The sequence below is a fragment of the Meles meles genome, chromosome 3 (assembly GCF_922984935.1).
Source record: "Meles meles chromosome 3, mMelMel3.1 paternal haplotype, whole genome shotgun sequence".
NCBI classification, from domain to species: domain Eukaryota; kingdom Metazoa; phylum Chordata; class Mammalia; order Carnivora; family Mustelidae; genus Meles; species Meles meles.
This window is the reverse complement of record NC_060068.1, coordinates 123739223-123756233: the sequence shown is the minus strand read 5'-3', so window position 1 is coordinate 123756233 and position 17011 is coordinate 123739223. Positions and strand designations below refer to the sequence as shown.

At 48.7% G+C, this 17011-nt stretch overlaps 1 protein-coding gene across 1 annotated transcript in view; it reads right to left on the bottom strand.

The window, feature by feature from the left end:
• Nucleotides 1–15275, bottom strand: part of LCP2 (lymphocyte cytosolic protein 2) — a 44617-nt gene extending 29342 nt beyond the window's left edge. The window contains exons 1-3 of the mRNA XM_045999565.1: nt 15015–15275; nt 10487–10549; nt 4928–4974 (exon numbers count right to left, since the gene is read on the bottom strand). Of these exons, the coding sequence (XP_045855521.1) occupies nt 4928–4974; nt 10487–10549; nt 15015–15092 (188 nt within the window). The 5' untranslated portion in view covers nt 15093–15275. The remainder of the gene's footprint in view (nt 1–4927; nt 4975–10486; nt 10550–15014) is intronic.
• Between the last annotated feature and the right edge of the window lie 1736 nt (nt 15276–17011).

The following is a 17011-nucleotide window of genomic DNA, read 5'->3' as shown; positions in this document are numbered from 1 at the left end:
CTCTGGCTCTTGCTCTGCATTTCTTCCTTTATTTTATTTTATTTATCTTATTTTTTATTTTTATTTTTTTTAGATTTTATTAAAATTCAAGTTAGTCCACACTTACTGCATTAGTGGTGTCAGGGGTAGAATTCAGTGATTCATCGGTTGCATGTAACACCCAGGCTCATTACCTCACGTGCCCTCCTTAATGTCCGTCACCCTGTAACCCCTTCCCCTCCAGCAGCCCTCACTCTGTTCCCTAGAGTTAAGGGTCTCTTATGGCTTCTTTCCCTCTCTCTTTCCACCTTATTTTATTTTTCCTTCCCTTCCCTAGGTTCACCTGTTTTGTTTCTTAAATTCCACCTGTGAGTGAATGTATGTGGTCATTGTCCTTCCCTGACTGACTCATTTCTCTTAGCCTTAATACCCTCCACTTCCATCTATGTTGCTGCGAATGGATTTCATCCTTCTTTAAAGGAACACAGGACTCCGCCCCTGAGGGTCAGCCTTCTTGAACCAAGAGCCAGACCCCCAGAAGTTCTGTCCTTGTCACCTGAGAAGCCAGTTGTGGGTCTTGGAAATCACGGAGGTGCCTTTCACTGTCGTCTCAGGCCTCAGAGGAGAACCACGTGTGGGAGGGCCTAGCGTGGTTCCCTGCTTCTCAGCCTTGGACCCCCTCTAATTTTACATGTAGTAGTTTACTTGTGCCCCACAATTATTTTGTGGTACGCAGATCACTCTCATGTTTACCACCAAGGAAGCGAGGCGCTGAGAGAGGGATCTGCCAAGGGCTGCGTGAGCAGGTGTAACGTGGGGCTGGGCGAGGAAGTCAGGTTTTCCGGACTTGCTTGGGGAGAGAAGGAGTGACCATCAGTTGAGAGGAGGCCGTTCTCCTGTGGGGAAGACTGGCTACCAGGACAGGGATTAGCCCGTGACTGCGAGAGGAGAGGAGCATGTGGGAGACAGACCTGTCACTGTAGCCCTTCTGTGGTGGGGGCTGGCTCACATTCTTTAAGGGGCCCAGGAACAGCCTGCTTACCTCTGGGTCCCTGCCTCGGTCCTCGCTCCCTCCTTCCTTCCCTGCTGTTTCTCAGGTAGGCTGCTTCTGCCAGTAGGAGGCCTACAGCTTCAGCAGGAGGATGGACAGAAAACCAGATAGCCCTGCATCCCTCTCTGATGGGATCTTCACTTTTCCTAGCCTAATGCCACCATCGGGAATGGGTACAGTGAGAACTCACGCTATAGATCCCTCCAACATCTATCTGTCGTCTACACCACTACCCCACACTCCCTTCTCCTTATTTTTTTTAAGGTTACATGATGGATTTAAATATAAAACTTATCGTATAAAAAATAACCTCCAAATAGGCATCAGCAGACTTGGACATGTATTCTACTGATTGAGCCAGATAAGGCTCAGCTGTACCATGGGCTTTAAGCCAGTCCCTATAAAGGAGGAAACAACAGATTGTTTTATTTAAAAACTCTCCTTCAGAGGCGCCTGGGTGGCTCAGTGGGTTAAAGCCTCTGCCTTCGGCTCAGGTCATGATCCTGGGGTCCTGGGATCAAGCCCCGCATGGGGCTCTCTGCTTAGCAGGGAGCCTGCTTCCCTCTCTCTCTCTGCCTGCCTCTCTGCCTACTTGTGATCTCTCTCTGTCAAAATAAGATCTTTAAAAAAAAAAAAAAAAACTCTCCTTCAGGGGCTGGGTGGCTCAGTTGGTTAAAGCCTCTGGCTTTGGCTCAGGTCATGATCCCAGGGTCCTGGGATGGAGCCCCGCATTGGGCCCTCTGCTCAGCAGGGAGCCTGCTTCCTCCTCTCTCTGCCTACTTGTGATCTCAGTCTGTCAGATTAATAAAAATTAAAAAAAAATAATAATAAAAACTCTCCTCCATTATAGTATTTGGGGTGTTTCTGGGAGGAACTATCCTAGAGAGTAGCTATATCTGCAGACAAAGACTTCCTCACCAGTATCTGCCTACTTACAAATCTATTTAATAGAGATTTGTTTGTTTGTTTTTTAAAGCATGTGGGAAGAAAATCCCGATATTCAGAGGAGTGTAATTTGTTTTGGTCTGCTGTACATAAACACAATTTCTTTCCCATAGCCCTTTAGGGTAATGATTATGGCCAATGAACCTATATACAAGGGAAGAAAACAAATCAGTATCGAATCTCTATTTGCACCAAGGACAGCACCTCCTTTAAAATCCAGCACTCCCCCAGAATGAGTTCTCTTCCCTCCAAGCTCCAAGGGTTGATGGGTCCCATGTCCCAGGGTCCCACGTCCCAGGGTCCCACGGTTGGTAGGAGGCAGGGCCCGCTTTAGAACTTGGCTCTCTCTTGCTCCAAAACCCATGCTTTCTAGTCCTCAATCCTCCCCTCTTCGGGATAGCATGACTAGGAAAAACTGAGAATTGTACTCATTGGGATTTTGCATAAAATAACAGGAACCGCTAACCCTTGTTCGGTGTGTACTATTATTTCCCCATTATTTCCTCTCACCTTCCGGCTGACTCTCTGAGGTAGATTCTGCTATTATCCCCATTTTACAGATGAGGAAGCTGAGGCTTGAGGAACCCAGATAACTTGTTCGCAGACTCACAGCTAGTGAATGGAAGCCCCGAGTCTCAAGCACTCTGACCTGCAGCCTGCCCTTCCCCTCGCTAAGCTCTCCTGTCTGCCTGTTCATACCTAAAACTATAACCTTCAGAAGAGCGAGCCTCCCCTCTTGCATTCCTTTGTTTTACAGACTGGGAAACTGAGAGTGGACGAGAGACTCATGCCTGGCGCAGAGCCCTCATACGCAGAGCTGGGATTGGCGCTTGTTATCCACATCCGCCAAGGTCGGTGACTCTTCGAGAGTCAGGGCAGCCCGGACCTTCCCTAGATGCCTTCCCTGCTACTCCCCATTCCCCTTCATGTTCCGTGGGCAGCTTCCTAGCTGTTGGGGCACACATGCACACATTGGAGGGACATTTTGTTTCCATTTTCAAATGGTTAAGGGAATGCCCCAGCCTTCCTGCACCCCAATACAAGTGTTTACAATCCTCCTTCCACAATAACTAGCAACCACCTGTCACACGCCCCCTCCTCCAGACACTCCAGCATAGCTCCAGACACCAACCCAGCTCAGCCTTAAGGTAAAAAAGGATCGTCCAAGCTGAAAGTGCCTCCTTTATCTTTCTCCTTCCACTGCTCTGATTCAATCCCCTCTGCCCTGCATGTTCAGGGCCACTGTCCTTGCCGAGGCTCCTACCCCATGAGTGGGTTCATGCCCCTCACCCCTTTGCTGGCTTCTCTGCCTGAGGCTGGACCCTCCCCTGACATCTTTTACACTGCCCAGAGAAAGCCAAGACACCAGCTTTATCTCCCTGTTGTCCCTCTAGTCCTCACCTCCCCAAGCCTCTTAAGCTCCTCAGAACAGGTCACAGGACCCTTCTCATGCATGACCAGTTACTGACTCTTTGCTTGGTGTGCGCCCCAGCTTCCCTGACCTGCCCCTGACCACTGGCTGTTCCATTCAACTCCCTGGGGCCTATGCCTTTGCATTGCCCATTCCTAGAATGCCAACCCATTTTTTTTTTTTTTAATCTGACCCTTCCTGGTGTATGTCAGGATCCACCTTAGCTTCCCTGCCTCCCCACAGTCTTCCCTGAATGTCACAGGGAAAGTGACTCATGTCTTCCTACGTCCCCACAGAACGTGTACCTGCATGTACCACAACACAGTTACAATCGTGGTGGGATTGCTTTGTATATCTGACCCTCCCACTAGAACGTGAGTGTCCTCAGTGGAGATTCTGTCCCTTATATCTGTAGCCTGAATAATTAACAAAGGCCTGACACATTATCTCTGCATCTGGGAGCAGCCCATTAAATGAGGGAAGTATTAGCATTGTATGGGGGTCAGGAGATGCAAACCCAAGTGCACCCAAGACCAGGCACATATATATTACACAGATATATTTTATTACACGCTTATGATATATATTAATAATACATTACACAAAACCGATATTTCTGGGGATTTTTGGTAAGTTCGAAGATTAGGCATCATTGGGTCCAAATGGACTGGAGCCAACTAGTTGCGGCTCTCTCAGGATGGAAAATATTATCTGATTTGCCGCCGTCTTCACCACTCCCTAGTTTTTCACCAACAGTGAGGCTTTGTGTTGATGACCTCTTTCCTCATCATTATTTTTCTTGCCCTATTATTTTTCTTATAGTGGAGATATATTTCTTCATACCCATAGTCTATCCAAAGGTGGTAAAATGAAAAAGAAGTTGAGAGGACTTTGTATTGTTCAACCTGGCCCATTTTATACATTTGTATCACCCACCTGGCTCCGGTAAGCATTTGAGCGTGTGAGACGTTTACTAGAGGGATGAAAACACAGGGCACAAGGTGCACAAGGCATCTCACTTCAGCACCCAAGTGGGACCTCGGTAATGCGTCACGCCCCCTTGCTTGGGATTATTCTGAGGACGGTGCCCCTGGAAGCCATTCAAGCAATGAGTATTGACAGACAGAATGATGTCTACGGCCATTCTCCATCTAGTCCAGCTCTGTCATTTTACAAAGCTGGAAACTGAGGTCCAGAAAGCTTGAGCAATCATTGATCTGGTGTGACGCTGTCACGAAGCTGATCTCATGACTCTGGTGCCCAAGCCACCCCACTGGGAGAGAGGAAATGAAAACACACTCCCCAGTTGGACTTGTCTTTGGCAAGAGCGGGCAACGCACCAGCTGGGCTGAATCTGTTGCTGCTTTTTCTCAACCTGTCATGAAACTTCTCTTTCCCGCACGCTGCCCTTGCCTCTCCCCTTCCTGCTCACTCTCCTAATTCAAACCAACAGTCATAGATTAACTGTCTGGGCGCTCCCTGGAGACTTCCCATTCCAGCCTCATTCCCCAACACAGGAGGAATTCGGGGGGAGTACTTACGGCACACGGAGCTTAGGAAACTTCTGGATGTCATTTTCTGTCAGGTTCTGAAATGAAGACATGCGGGCAGGTTACAACCCACACAGGAAGGGCCCTGGGCTGGGTGAGTGGGGTGAGGTGTGAAATGGAGTAGTGGGGACTGCAGCAAACCCAAGAGTCCACCTCCCCTCACCTACCTGAAGCGGCAGCTTCCAGACGTAGCATAAAACGTCTATGGGCCTGGTGTGGCCAGAATCTGCTTTTTTTTTTTTTTAATTTTTAAATAAACATATAATGGGTTTTTATCCCCAAGGGTACAGGTCTGTGACTCGCCAGATTTACACATATCACAGTACTCATCATAGCATGTACCCTCTCCAATGTCCATATCCCCACCACCCTATCCCATCCCCACTCCCCCCAGCAACCCTCAGTCTGTTCAGATCTGCTTTTTCAAAGGGAATCCCCAAATCTGGATTTGAGGTGGCATTTCCCGAGTTCGAAGTATCGACCAATAATTTTAGGTTGAGCAAATGAACACAACGAGTGTTAAATTGTGGAACCAAACAACCTGCTTTGTGAACTAAATTTGGTCACGGTGTGACTTCTCCCCTAGGCTCTTACCCCTGTATATTTCCATATACAGAAGCCTGGAGAAGGGGCCTGGGCCCTTATACCAACGGACCCCCAAATCTCTCCCATCAGGGTTATTAGTAGCATTCTCTAGATGTGGGGATGCAATGAAGAGGTTTTCCTGAGGGAACAGAGAGGGCTAAGGAGAAAGAAACTCATGTTTGTAAGAACTGACACTAGGATTCAGCCTTACTCCCACCCTGATTAACCCTCACATCAACCCCGTACTTTAGGAACCACGGGTGTTCCCATTTTACACGTGAGAAAGCTGAGGCTCTAGGATATTAAGGGAATTTCAACTTGTAGGTGATGGAGCTAGGGCTGGAGCCCTGCTCTGTGGCATCCATGGTCAATTTTCTTCCTCCAGACTTTCCTCTTCCCACGTCTGATCTCTTTGAGGGACATGGTGACCATGCTGGAGGGGAAGAGGGTGGGAAGGATAAGACAAGAAGGTGCCCCAGAGCAGGAGAGGAAGACTGCCAATAGCAGAAACACAAGCACACTTTCCAGGGAGCTAATGTTGAGCCATAGAAAGGGATCCGCTGATGTTCTAACCGAGGCTGGGAAACGGGTGGTTGGGCTGTTATCTCTGTAGTCAGACAGGCTAAGTTGGGATCTTGGTCCATCCACTGAACAGCAGTCTGATTTGGGGAATACTCTTAAGCTCTCTGAGCCTCAGTTTCCTTATCTGTAAAATAGGAGTCATAACACTAGTAAGGGCCACCTTTCAGGGATTATGAGCCCTGAATGAGATCATGTGTGTCATGAGCTTGGGTCGATGCTTGACACACCCTCCTCTGGGAATAATATATCTTATGTGAATAATCTGTGTGAAAATAAATAACAAATGGGGAACCTGGGTGGCTCAGTGGGTTAAGCCTCTGCCTTCCGCCCAGGTCATGATCTCAGGGTCCCAGGATGGAGCCCTGCATCGGGCTCTTTGCTCAGTGGGGAGCCTGCTTCCCTCTCTCTCTCTCTGCCTGCCTCTCTGCCTACTTGTGATCTCTCTCTCTCTCTGTCAAATAAATAAATAAAATCTTAAAAAAAAAAGAAAGAAAGAAAATAAATAATAAATAATAATAAACTGGGGTCTGGCTGGCTGGTTAGTTTTTTCTCTGCTCCTCTCCTGGGCTGGGAGCCACCTGGCAGGTTGTTGGCTACCTATGGGAAAGAGCTGGGCGTGCTCCCTTCCAGCCCAGGGGTGCAGGAGCTGGGGCATCTTAGTGATGAGTCCACTGGGCTCATGGGCTCCCCCTCTTGGGTGCAGTGTCTGACCCAGGCCCCTGGCAGCAGGGTTGGGGCTGGAGTCTGTCCAGAATCCTGAGACAATCGGGCTTTTGGTCAAGCTTCTTAACTTCTCTCTTTTTTCATTTTAATTTTTTTAAAGATTTATTTATTTTAGGAGGGCAGGGACAGAGGGAGAGGAAGAAGAAGACTCCTTGCTGAGTGAGGAACCTGGCATGGAGATGGATCCCAGGACCCTGAGATCATGACCCAAGTTAAAGTCAGACACTTAATGGACTGAGCCACCCAGGCCCCCAGCAGAGACAGTCTTAAGTAGACTCTGAGCTGAGTGCAGAGCCTGACATGGGGCTCAAGACCCTGATATCACAACCTGAGTCGAAACTGAGAGTTGGACCATGCCACCCAGGTGCCCCTCTCTTTTCTTCTTTTTAAAGTCCTTAAGCAAGAGCTTCTCCTTCCTCCAACACCAGCCCCTCTCAGGGACATGCCAAAATTCACGTTCAGAGTGGCTTGGAGAGTGCAGGTTTCCTGGGGGCTGCCAGGGGGCTGTGGCTGCATACGGGTTGGGGGGCCTGGCCCTTGCCTTCTGTTTGGCCGTGTTGGGGATGTAGCCTGAGGGAATCTGAGCAAGATTATGAAGAAGAAGGTGGACTTGAGTGTGGCTGGAGACACAGGAGAACAGGAAGTTAGGGAGGAGATAGGCCTTTAGAACAGGAACAGGGATGGGGAGGAAAGAGGAGAGATGTTTAAAAGGATTTTTAGAGAGTTGTGCTGTGTGATGTAACCCCTCCCCTACCTCCTTCTAAAATGTCCAGCCACTCTGGGTTACCTGTATGATCACTCCCAAAACTAGGAGCTGAGTGTGTCCTCAAGAGGGGCCCTGCCTGGGGAGGAGACTGCGGGCGCTGCTGTGTGCCGGCCCACTGTCCACTCTCTCTTGCTCCCTTGCTGCCTGGACCCGGATTTCATTCAGGGCAGTAAACATACCATGTCCGAAATACTGAGCACCCTACACCTCCCAGCAATAGTAGAGGTCATGGGACTCGGGTGCGGCCCGTGAGATATAACCTGAGGTCTATGGGATGGAACATCTGGAAAATTACTGCTTTCCTGAAAAGGAGGGGAAGCATTCCCCACACATTTTTGTGCCTTTTACTCTTGGCCCTGCCCTGCTTCCTCCTGCCTGGAATGTGGATGTGAGGTCCTGACATGACACAGCCAACCTGCAGCCCCTGGGGCAGAAGCCACAAGTGTTTTCCATAGACTAGTTGGGGGGATGTGCTGGGCCCGGATTCCCAGGGACTGTGTTCAGCCGCTCACCAGCCCCTAGAGCCTGCTCTAGATTCCTTATCGCTTGAGAAAGATAAACCCCTGCTCGGTAAAGCCTCTGTGGTCAGGTTTCTGTTAAAGGCAGCCACATGCCTTCCTAACTGACACAGTTCCAAACACTTTTCTTCCTCTCTTTCAACTTTCTGGAAGTACGGCACCCCCATCCCTACCAGACAAGGTTCTTCTCTTCTCACTAGGAAACCAAAACAGCAGCAACACCCATGCAAGCGACCTACTAGCCCCAGCAACGAAGAGAAACAGAGAGAATGCGGACTTCCTCTGCTGTCTTCAGGAGCAGAACGGTCCCGGATATTACAACACCGGGAGTGATGGATGAGAGATCAGAGCTCCCCTCAGAGCTCGCGCTATACCCAGAGCAGCTGGGGTGGAGTGGGGATTCAGCAGAAGCTGTCTTCAAATACCCCAGTTGCGGGACTAGACACCAGGCTCTGCTCCCCGTTCTTCTGGTTCCTAGTGCCCTGCTTTCCACTTCTTCCTGTTCACATGATAAGCAGAATACGCCACAGTGTCCCGGGACTGACAGGTCCTGGATATGGGAGCAGACAAGACAGCTGCTCCAAGAGCATCTCTTAGCCATGGAAACAGCCCTGTCCTAGCAGGCCCAAGTTTCACACAGGGAGTGTTGTGGCGACTGGAAGGGACTGTCACCCACTGTGACCCGGTCCAACGTGCTTCTGTTCAGGAGGAGAAGAGAGAAGCTCAGAGAAGGCAAGTGCTTGCTTAAGGTGACCCCAGAGCATCAGGGCTACAAGCAGGACCACCCGCAAAGAGGTCTTACTCCCGGTCCACTCAGCACTGATGAGTCTTGGATCTCAGTTCCCAGTGGTAAAGGCACCAGAAGGAAATATTTACATTTAGTACTAAGGTGCCAAGATCAACAACAGCAAAACTCCAGGTTTTCCCCAGGCTCAAGGCTCAGTATGAAGAAATAACATTGTTAAAAAAATCATGCAGTGTTAAAGTAAATTAAGTGTATGCTTTAGTCCAATAACTAGGTATGGGACTTTGAAAATTCACATCACACCTCTCTACATTTTTCCTCAGTTGCAAATAGGGTGGTTGGAGCCTTCCCAAAGATATCTTATTGCCATAAAACAAGCTTTTGGAAGGCAGAAACCACACCTTAGTCATTTCTATATTCCCAGGATGTGGCAAGGTCCAGTATGTAAAGGGAGCCCAGAAAAATGCTTGTGAAGTGAATGGATGGGTAAATTCCAGCATGATGTAGGTGAAACAGAGAATACACATGTCTTACATGGCACATGAAAGCAAAAAGACCAGTAGGGTACAGTTCAGTCTCAGTATGAAACTTAAGAGTTGCCTAGAAAGGGGAGATGAATATGTGTGGTAGTGAGCACGCCATCCCTAAAAGTATTCAAGCAGTCATTAATGGCAGAAATGCAATATAGAAAATGGACTGGAGTGCTGGGCAGAAAGCTAGAGTTTGCAATGTCTCTGGTCCCTTCTAAGGCTGAGGTCTCATGGCTATAGACCTGGCTGCTGCTAGCCATGCCTTGCAAGGAAGCACAATTTACCTTATCGTCCTCATTCCTAATCCAAATTAGGATTTGGAGTGTCTATTCATGAGACTTTTGAAGTCTTGCTCTGACTTCTTTTTGAAGGTCAAGGATGCATGAAATGGGAGGGGGTAGATTGGTACAGCCGGGGTCTGTCTTTCCCACGGGCAAATGTAGCATTTCAGGGGAAATGCTCAGACTACCTCCCAGCCACTTCCCACTTCTAAGGGCTACATCTCTTTCCAATTGAGGGCTTAGTCCTTCACGTACAACCGCATCTTAGTATTATATTAAAGCTCTTTGCAGTATAAGGGAGTAGCGAGAGTCCTATCACAAGGGTGTTTAATTGGCAAAAAACATGTGAATTTAGTAGAGAGAACAAGGGATGTAATGAATGATGAGAGTGATTTCACCCTTTATCCCGTTCGGTGAGTATGTACTCCAGAATGAGAGATGGGAAAAAAGGATCTTCTGTTCTACCAAATGGTCTTTCTCCCCCTTAGGTTTCTCAAAGTATGGATGGCATTTGAAAAGATTTTCAAGGGGTGTGTGTGTGCATGTGTGTGTGAACCGTACTTGGATTCCTCCTTATACTTTGACTTTAGAATGCATCTTGGTATGAGTGAAAGACCTGGGAGGTATCCTGGATAATAGGATCCTGAGAGATGATGACAGCAAGGGCCATACAAAACCTCAGAAGATGGCAAAGATGGTTATGTGGAGATTCTGAAGACTGGCCTTGACCCAAGAGCAGGGTAGACCAGTTGGCTCTGCCATGATTGGTTAATGTGTGGAATAGGTTTGGTCTCAATGTGTCAAACTGACCAGCACTTACCAAAAACCGCTGCCCATCGATGTGATGCTTTTTCACTGCCTTCTCACAGTCCCTGTAGTTCAGCTGCAAAGAGGAGAGGAAGGTGCTGTCAGTGGTGGGCAGGTGCATGCTATTAGTTCCCCTTACTGGCCTGCCCCCAAAGCTTAGCAATTTGTGGTACTTGTGGCTAGCCAGACCCCTACCCGCCTTCCCCCCACTATCTAACAGATGGGCCCATGCCTACCTCAGCTCTGCTTTCACTTGCCCTTGGGACTCTCTGAAATGGAGACATTGCCTCCGTCGAAGTTTTTGGGGCCAACTTCTACAAAAAGAGAGTGCCTTCAAGCCTACAAAGTCTAGCCACATGCTCCTCAGACACACAGAGAAGAGGTGAGAAAAAGAAAATAAATAGCAATCATGGTGTCACCACCAAAAGACAACCTTGGAGAATATTCGATGGGTTTCCTATAGTGCTTTATTCTGAGCATATCTCTAAACATAATGGAGGTTATCACTTAATCATTTAATCTTATTATCCTAACTTTTACTCTTAAATTACCTTAAGATGATGATCGAGGCACTGCCTCATGTCATCACAAACCTATTCTAAATATTATCTTCTTTAATTACTCCTTTATTTGCTGATCATTTAGGTTTTTTACCAAACTGCTGTTCTAATTATGGTAATAGAAACAGCTGATAATTATTGAGAGCTTGCTCTCTGGTAGGCGCTCTTCTGTGTATTTTAACCAATCTTAAGTCTTTAATTTTCACTTCTTCCAGACAGGGTCAAAGGTACAGACGGTTAAATAACTTGCACGAGGTCCATGGGTAGCAGGTGACAGAGGTGACAATCGGGCCTCGGGACTAGGCTTTAATGTCTCTGCCATGAATGTTCTCCTTTTTGTTAGTAACAGGATAACTTACAGTAAGTAGAGGAAACATATTTAAGTGGACATGATACACCATCGAGATCAAAAACATAGAAAGAACAACATGGATATCCTTCTGCACACAGTTTTTTGGTTTTTGTTTGTTTGTTTTTGTTTTTTTGTTTTTTGCTCTATTTAAGATAAATTAAGCTGGATCCTCAGAATAGGTCACAAGATCAACAGGAATGAACTTGGTTGCTTTCCCAAAGAGTCACCTCAGTTGACAATCTTCTCAGTTTTCTGTTTCACCTTGTTTTCAATGGCCTAAGAATTTGCATTTGAAAAATCTCCAAAGGTGATACTTTGGGCTGGAGTATTTAAGGTGAAAAGTCTATCCTGGAGAATCTTTGGTTCTTCTCACAAGGGTGAGGCTCACAGTTTGTGGCAGGCTTCTTCTGGGGGCAAATTATGGTCTTTTTTTTTTTTAGTGGTCAATCAATATAAAAAGTGAAAATAATTGTTGTAGTCTCTTGGCTTGAAAGGGTGGGATAAACGTTGGAAAACTCAGGAAAAGCTGATTTTGAGGTCAGTGTGGAACATGAGCAACATCTGAGGCACCATGAGCATTCCTTCTATTTCCATGCAATGGGGTAGAAGTTCTTGGAATATTCAACTGTCTTTAATTCATCATTCACTGTCATCATTGTCAGATAAAGCTCTGACTTTGCAGATTGGTGACTTTGACTCTACACAGACAGATAGTCCTGTGGACTGGGGCCTCCCCAGAAGTTTGATTCTGATTCATTAATACTTGGGCCTGGGGGCTAGAAACTGTGTTTTTTAGCAAGCACACAGAGGATTCTATGAGGACCCAGCTTTTGAAAGCAGTGGTCTGAGCAGGCACCTGGTGTTGTAGATGGGACAACTGAGACCCAGAGAGGGGAAGGGATTGGCCTAAGGTCACACAGTGGTTTGGGAGCATAGCTGGGATTAGAAATGGCTCTGACTCAGTGCCTTACCACGGCATGGCCCAGGGGTGCTCTCTTGCCAAATCAAAAGAAATTGGAGGGGTTAGGGGCACCTGGATGGCTCTGTCAGTTAAGCATCTGCCTTCATCTCAGGTCATGATCCCAAGGCCCTGGGATCGAGCCCCACATCAGGCTCCTTGCTCAGTGGAGAGTCGGCTTCTCCCTCTGCCTCTCGCCCTGCTCTCTCTTTCTCTCTCTCCCTCAAATAATAAAGAAAATCTTAAAAAAAAAGAAAGAGAGAAAGAGGAAAGGAAGGAAGGAAGGGAGAAAGAAAGAAAGAAAGAAAGAAAGAAAGAAAGAAAGAAAGAAATTGGAAGGATTAAAGAAATCCAAAACATGAACTCTGTCCTCAGGGACTTGCATTCCAGACAAAGGATGAGCTCCACGTATCTAGGTAAGACACAAAGTCCTGTCAATCTGTCTGGGCATCCCCAGCTAGGGCCGATGAACGGCAGGAAAAGGGACTATCAAACATAAATTGACCCCCCGCAATCTGTTGAGTGCTGCCACACCATATCTCCTTTCATTCTTTCAACAACGCCATGAGGGTAGTTGCTGTGACTGTCTCTAGTTTGTTGATGAAGAAGCTGAGGCTCAGAGAGGTGAAGTAAAGAAGGGAAGGTCACCAGCTGGCAGGTGGTAGAGCCAGGATTCCAAGCAAAGTGTCTCACTCTAGAGCTGCCTGGGAGGTGTCTCGGAAGGGGGACGAACCTCTCCGCTTCGGTAGTAATTGTACCTGGTCATGGATTCTTTGAACGGGATCCTTGATGACTAAGATCCATCCCCAAATGACTTCGTGGCCAGTTCACTTGCTATGTTCTCTCTGAGGAAATTCAGTGCCCAGGATTTGAAGGACATCCATCTGAGTCTGTGGGGGATGGGAATTTCCAGATCACAGATTCCCTTTAATCTCCTCATCCTACCGTCATCTTCCTTCCTTCCTTCCTTCCTTCCTTCCTTCCTTCTTTCTTCCTTTCTGTGTCGGGCGAAGGAACCTGTTCCAGTGCTACAGATGTGTCCCAGGGTCTGGGGTCTCCAAGAAGGAGGCTCTGTCTTTCCCCAGCCCAGGCAGCTGGCCATCATCCTGAGTCACCCCTGACCTATCTTCCGTCTCCCCGCACTAGGAGGGGATTTGCCCATGCATTGTGCTGTGGCATTGTTGTCATACAGTTCTTCTCACACTGACGATGGGGCCTGTCTGGGCCTTTCAGTCCATTCCCAGGATCCTCTCACCAATTCTCAGCATTTTCTCTTTTCTCTAATGGACGTAACATGCCACTTTATAGCATCTTGGCAAATGTCACCTTCTTGTCCTAACCTATTTGGTCTACATTTAAGAAAAACACTTCAAAAGCCAGTTGTCCCAACCATCTTTGCCCCCACAGTGCTGAAACCTAAGCTTATTGCGACCTTTCGGAGGAAAGAAGAACAAAAACGAGATGCACACAAAGCAGCAAATAACAGGGCCTGGAGCTGTGCCCCTTTCACGCCACACGCGCTTCTACATCCGCACAGGTCTCTCCTGTAGGTGGAGGGGGAGCAGAGAGGCACTATAAAGACCCCAGGTGTCTCTGTGTCCCAGAGAGCCCATTCCACTCCCAGGAAAAACAAAGTTGACTCAAATGACCTTGAAAGTCTTGACTTTAATATCACATCTTTAGAACCATCTGGAGTGCCAACTGATTTCCGTCGAAGCCCCCAGGGACAGGGTTGTTAGAAGCTCAGATGTCCCTTCTGAAGGACAGCCCTTGAACAGGGTTGGAGAGTCCCTGAGTCATGTGGCTTGGGATCTCCCCCAAGCAGATGTGTGGCCTGTGGTCCCCCCAGCAGATGACCAAGCACACGGGTCCTTGAGCAGCCCCTCCAGGGCCAGAACGCAGGACAGTATCACTCCCGTCTCGGGTCGGCCACAAGCCTGGCCTCTGACCCTGCTGGTGAAATTCTTCCTCTTAGGTGTCTCAGTTTCCCCAGCTATCTCAACCGATCACAACCTGGAGCTCATAGCTGTCCTCCCACCTAGTTCATAAGACCTTCCGAAAGCGCCAGCAAGACTCCGTTCTCCCTAAGGGCTTGAGGAGCCCTCTTTCAGGTAGGAGCAATGACTGCCCAGACTCCAGTTCTGGCATTGTCCGTCCTAGCCTTCTCCAGCCCACCTGCCCTGCCTTTGCTTTCTCCCATGCCCAGGGCTCCATTCACCCCTTTCTAGTAAGCAGCCTCGATCTCATTAGTGGTTACAGCAGTTCTGAGTCTCTGAGCATGGACTCTGAAGCCAGAAAGGTGTGTCACATGTAGTCCCTGGGGCTTTGGGCCATTGTAACTTCCCTGAGCCCGCTTTGCAGCTGAGCCAAGCGGATGGCGATCCCAGAGAGCGTTAACCGGACAGTGCCTAGGGAGCACAAACTAGAGGCCTGGCACTTAGTGGGCGCACATCCATCTGAGGCCCCCCTTCTCCCCAGAACTCATCGCCTGGTGCACTCGGTGTGTACGTTCACCTACACCCCGCTCGCTCAGCTGGTAATGCTGCTGCGGGCTTGGATGGTCCCCGCTCTGTTTTACACCTCTCATGTTCTGCCCAAACTCCTCCTCCAAGCCTCCGTCCAGCCCGCCGAGGGCCGCCAGCCTCAACACTGACCCAAGAGTAAGGCTCACCTTCCTGAAATAGTCTGCAAGGCTGTCGGGGTCCCAGGACAGGACGTCCGAGCGAAAGGGCACATTCTTCAATGCCATGGCTGTGCTCCTGGGATAGAACTCACAGGCGGAGCGAGGGTGCTGCACCCATGGACAGAGAACCCCGAATCCAGAGCACGGGGATGTCCTTGGCTCTTCCAACTCCCAGTTACCTTCTGGAACCCCCTTGTTGGAGCACACGTCTTTTCGGCTCTAACCAGATCCCAGAAAGCAACGGCTTCCTCTGCGAACAAATATGGTCTCTTCTCAGAAAACGACTCAGCAAGTTTCCTTTACCACTTCCTCTGCTCGGCTCTAAATAAGTAAACAAGGAAGCCCAGCTCTGGGGGCTGGAGAGGTAGCTAGAGCGACCAGGGTGGTAATCTTGCCCTTGTCCTGGCCTCCTGGCCACCCCCGCCCCATGGGAGGGGCAGTGAAGGGGACTTAGACTCCGGTGTGAGCCCAAGTGCATTTCCATTAAAAATCCTGGCACCCAGATAGTCATACCGCCGTCCTGCTTGGCTGGGTCTTTGCAGATGAAAACCGATTTTGACAGTTGACCTCAAATATACATAAGCTCCTCCATCAGCAAACTGCGGGGTAAGGAGCATGGCCCTGTAACGCTTTCCAACCATCCTGAAGTCTCTCCTGAAAGGATAAGGATGACGTTCCTTCAGCTTCCATGGAGTTAGGAGACGATTCTCCAGGAGGGAGCCGGGCACCCAGGGCTGAGAGTGTGCACTGGGCACACCCAGGTTTCACTTCTGGTGGGATTGTTTTCACACTGTGAAACCCCACACAAGGGCTTAAAATTGAGGAGTCTCAGTTTCCATATCCGTAAAATAGGAAAACAGGAATTGTCTCATATATACATAAACTTTAGATGCAGTTAACAGGATAAACTTAAAAAAAAAATCAAAAGCTCACAAATAGCAACTGCTTTTGATGATGCCACAGGCTCTATCGGCTGTGGTTTTCCCCATAGATTCCAGGCACCATTGATTCCCCCATATCCTCTACCCAAAGAGTACACTCTCCGGAGTGGCCCTACGGCGGGACACCGGCACCCACCGCTCTCTGAGCAGCTCTCAGACCCTCGCACTTCTCAGAGGATGTGCCCCTCATCAGCAGAGGGCAAATCCAGTGCATAAAAGCAAATACATTTGTGAAACGTCGCAGTCTCTAAACACGGGTTCTCCGCTTGAGCTAATGCTCCAGGCCCCACATTCACGCACAGCTCTCCGTTCTGGTGCTTGAGGAAAGCATCAGGCTCTGTTGCACTTACTGAGTGACACTATCTTAGTCCCCGAGAACCTCCATTCTTGAAGCCTTTCCAAGGGCAGCTTTGGCCGTGCAGAGTTCGCATCTTAGGCACAAAGGAGCCCCACTGTCCCTGCTCCAGCCTCTCCAGGTCATTCTGAGCTACTAGGAGATCTGCATTTCATTCCAGGCCCAGCACCTGGGAAACAGCCCAAGGAGCTCTGGAGGCACAAGTCATCCACCCAGGCCACCCAGGCAAGTGCTCTGCACAGGGTCGGGGACCTAAGAGCTCTCAGGAACTCACTGTTCTCGACAGGGCATAGCCCTACTGTTCAAAACTCCACCATTGCAGGGAGAGGTCATCTGGTGTTTCAAATCACCAAACAGTGGTCGATGACAGAAAGCTATTTCAAAAGAGAAGGAAAGAGAGAAATCATTTCTGCGTAGGGTAGTCAAAGAAGATGTTGTGGGGGTGCCCGGGTGGCTGAGTGGGTTGAGTGTCTGCCTGGGATCGAACCCCACATCATATTGGGCTCCCTGCTCAGTGCAGAGTCTGCTTCTCCCCCTCCCTCTGCAACTACGCCACGCTCATGCCCCTGCTCGCTCACACACTCTCTCTCTAAAATAAATAATGAAATCTTAAGGAAAAAAAAAAAGGCCGTGGAATTAGCTGGAATTGAAGCAGGGCCTTGGAAGATGGAGCAGAGGGAGAAGATTCT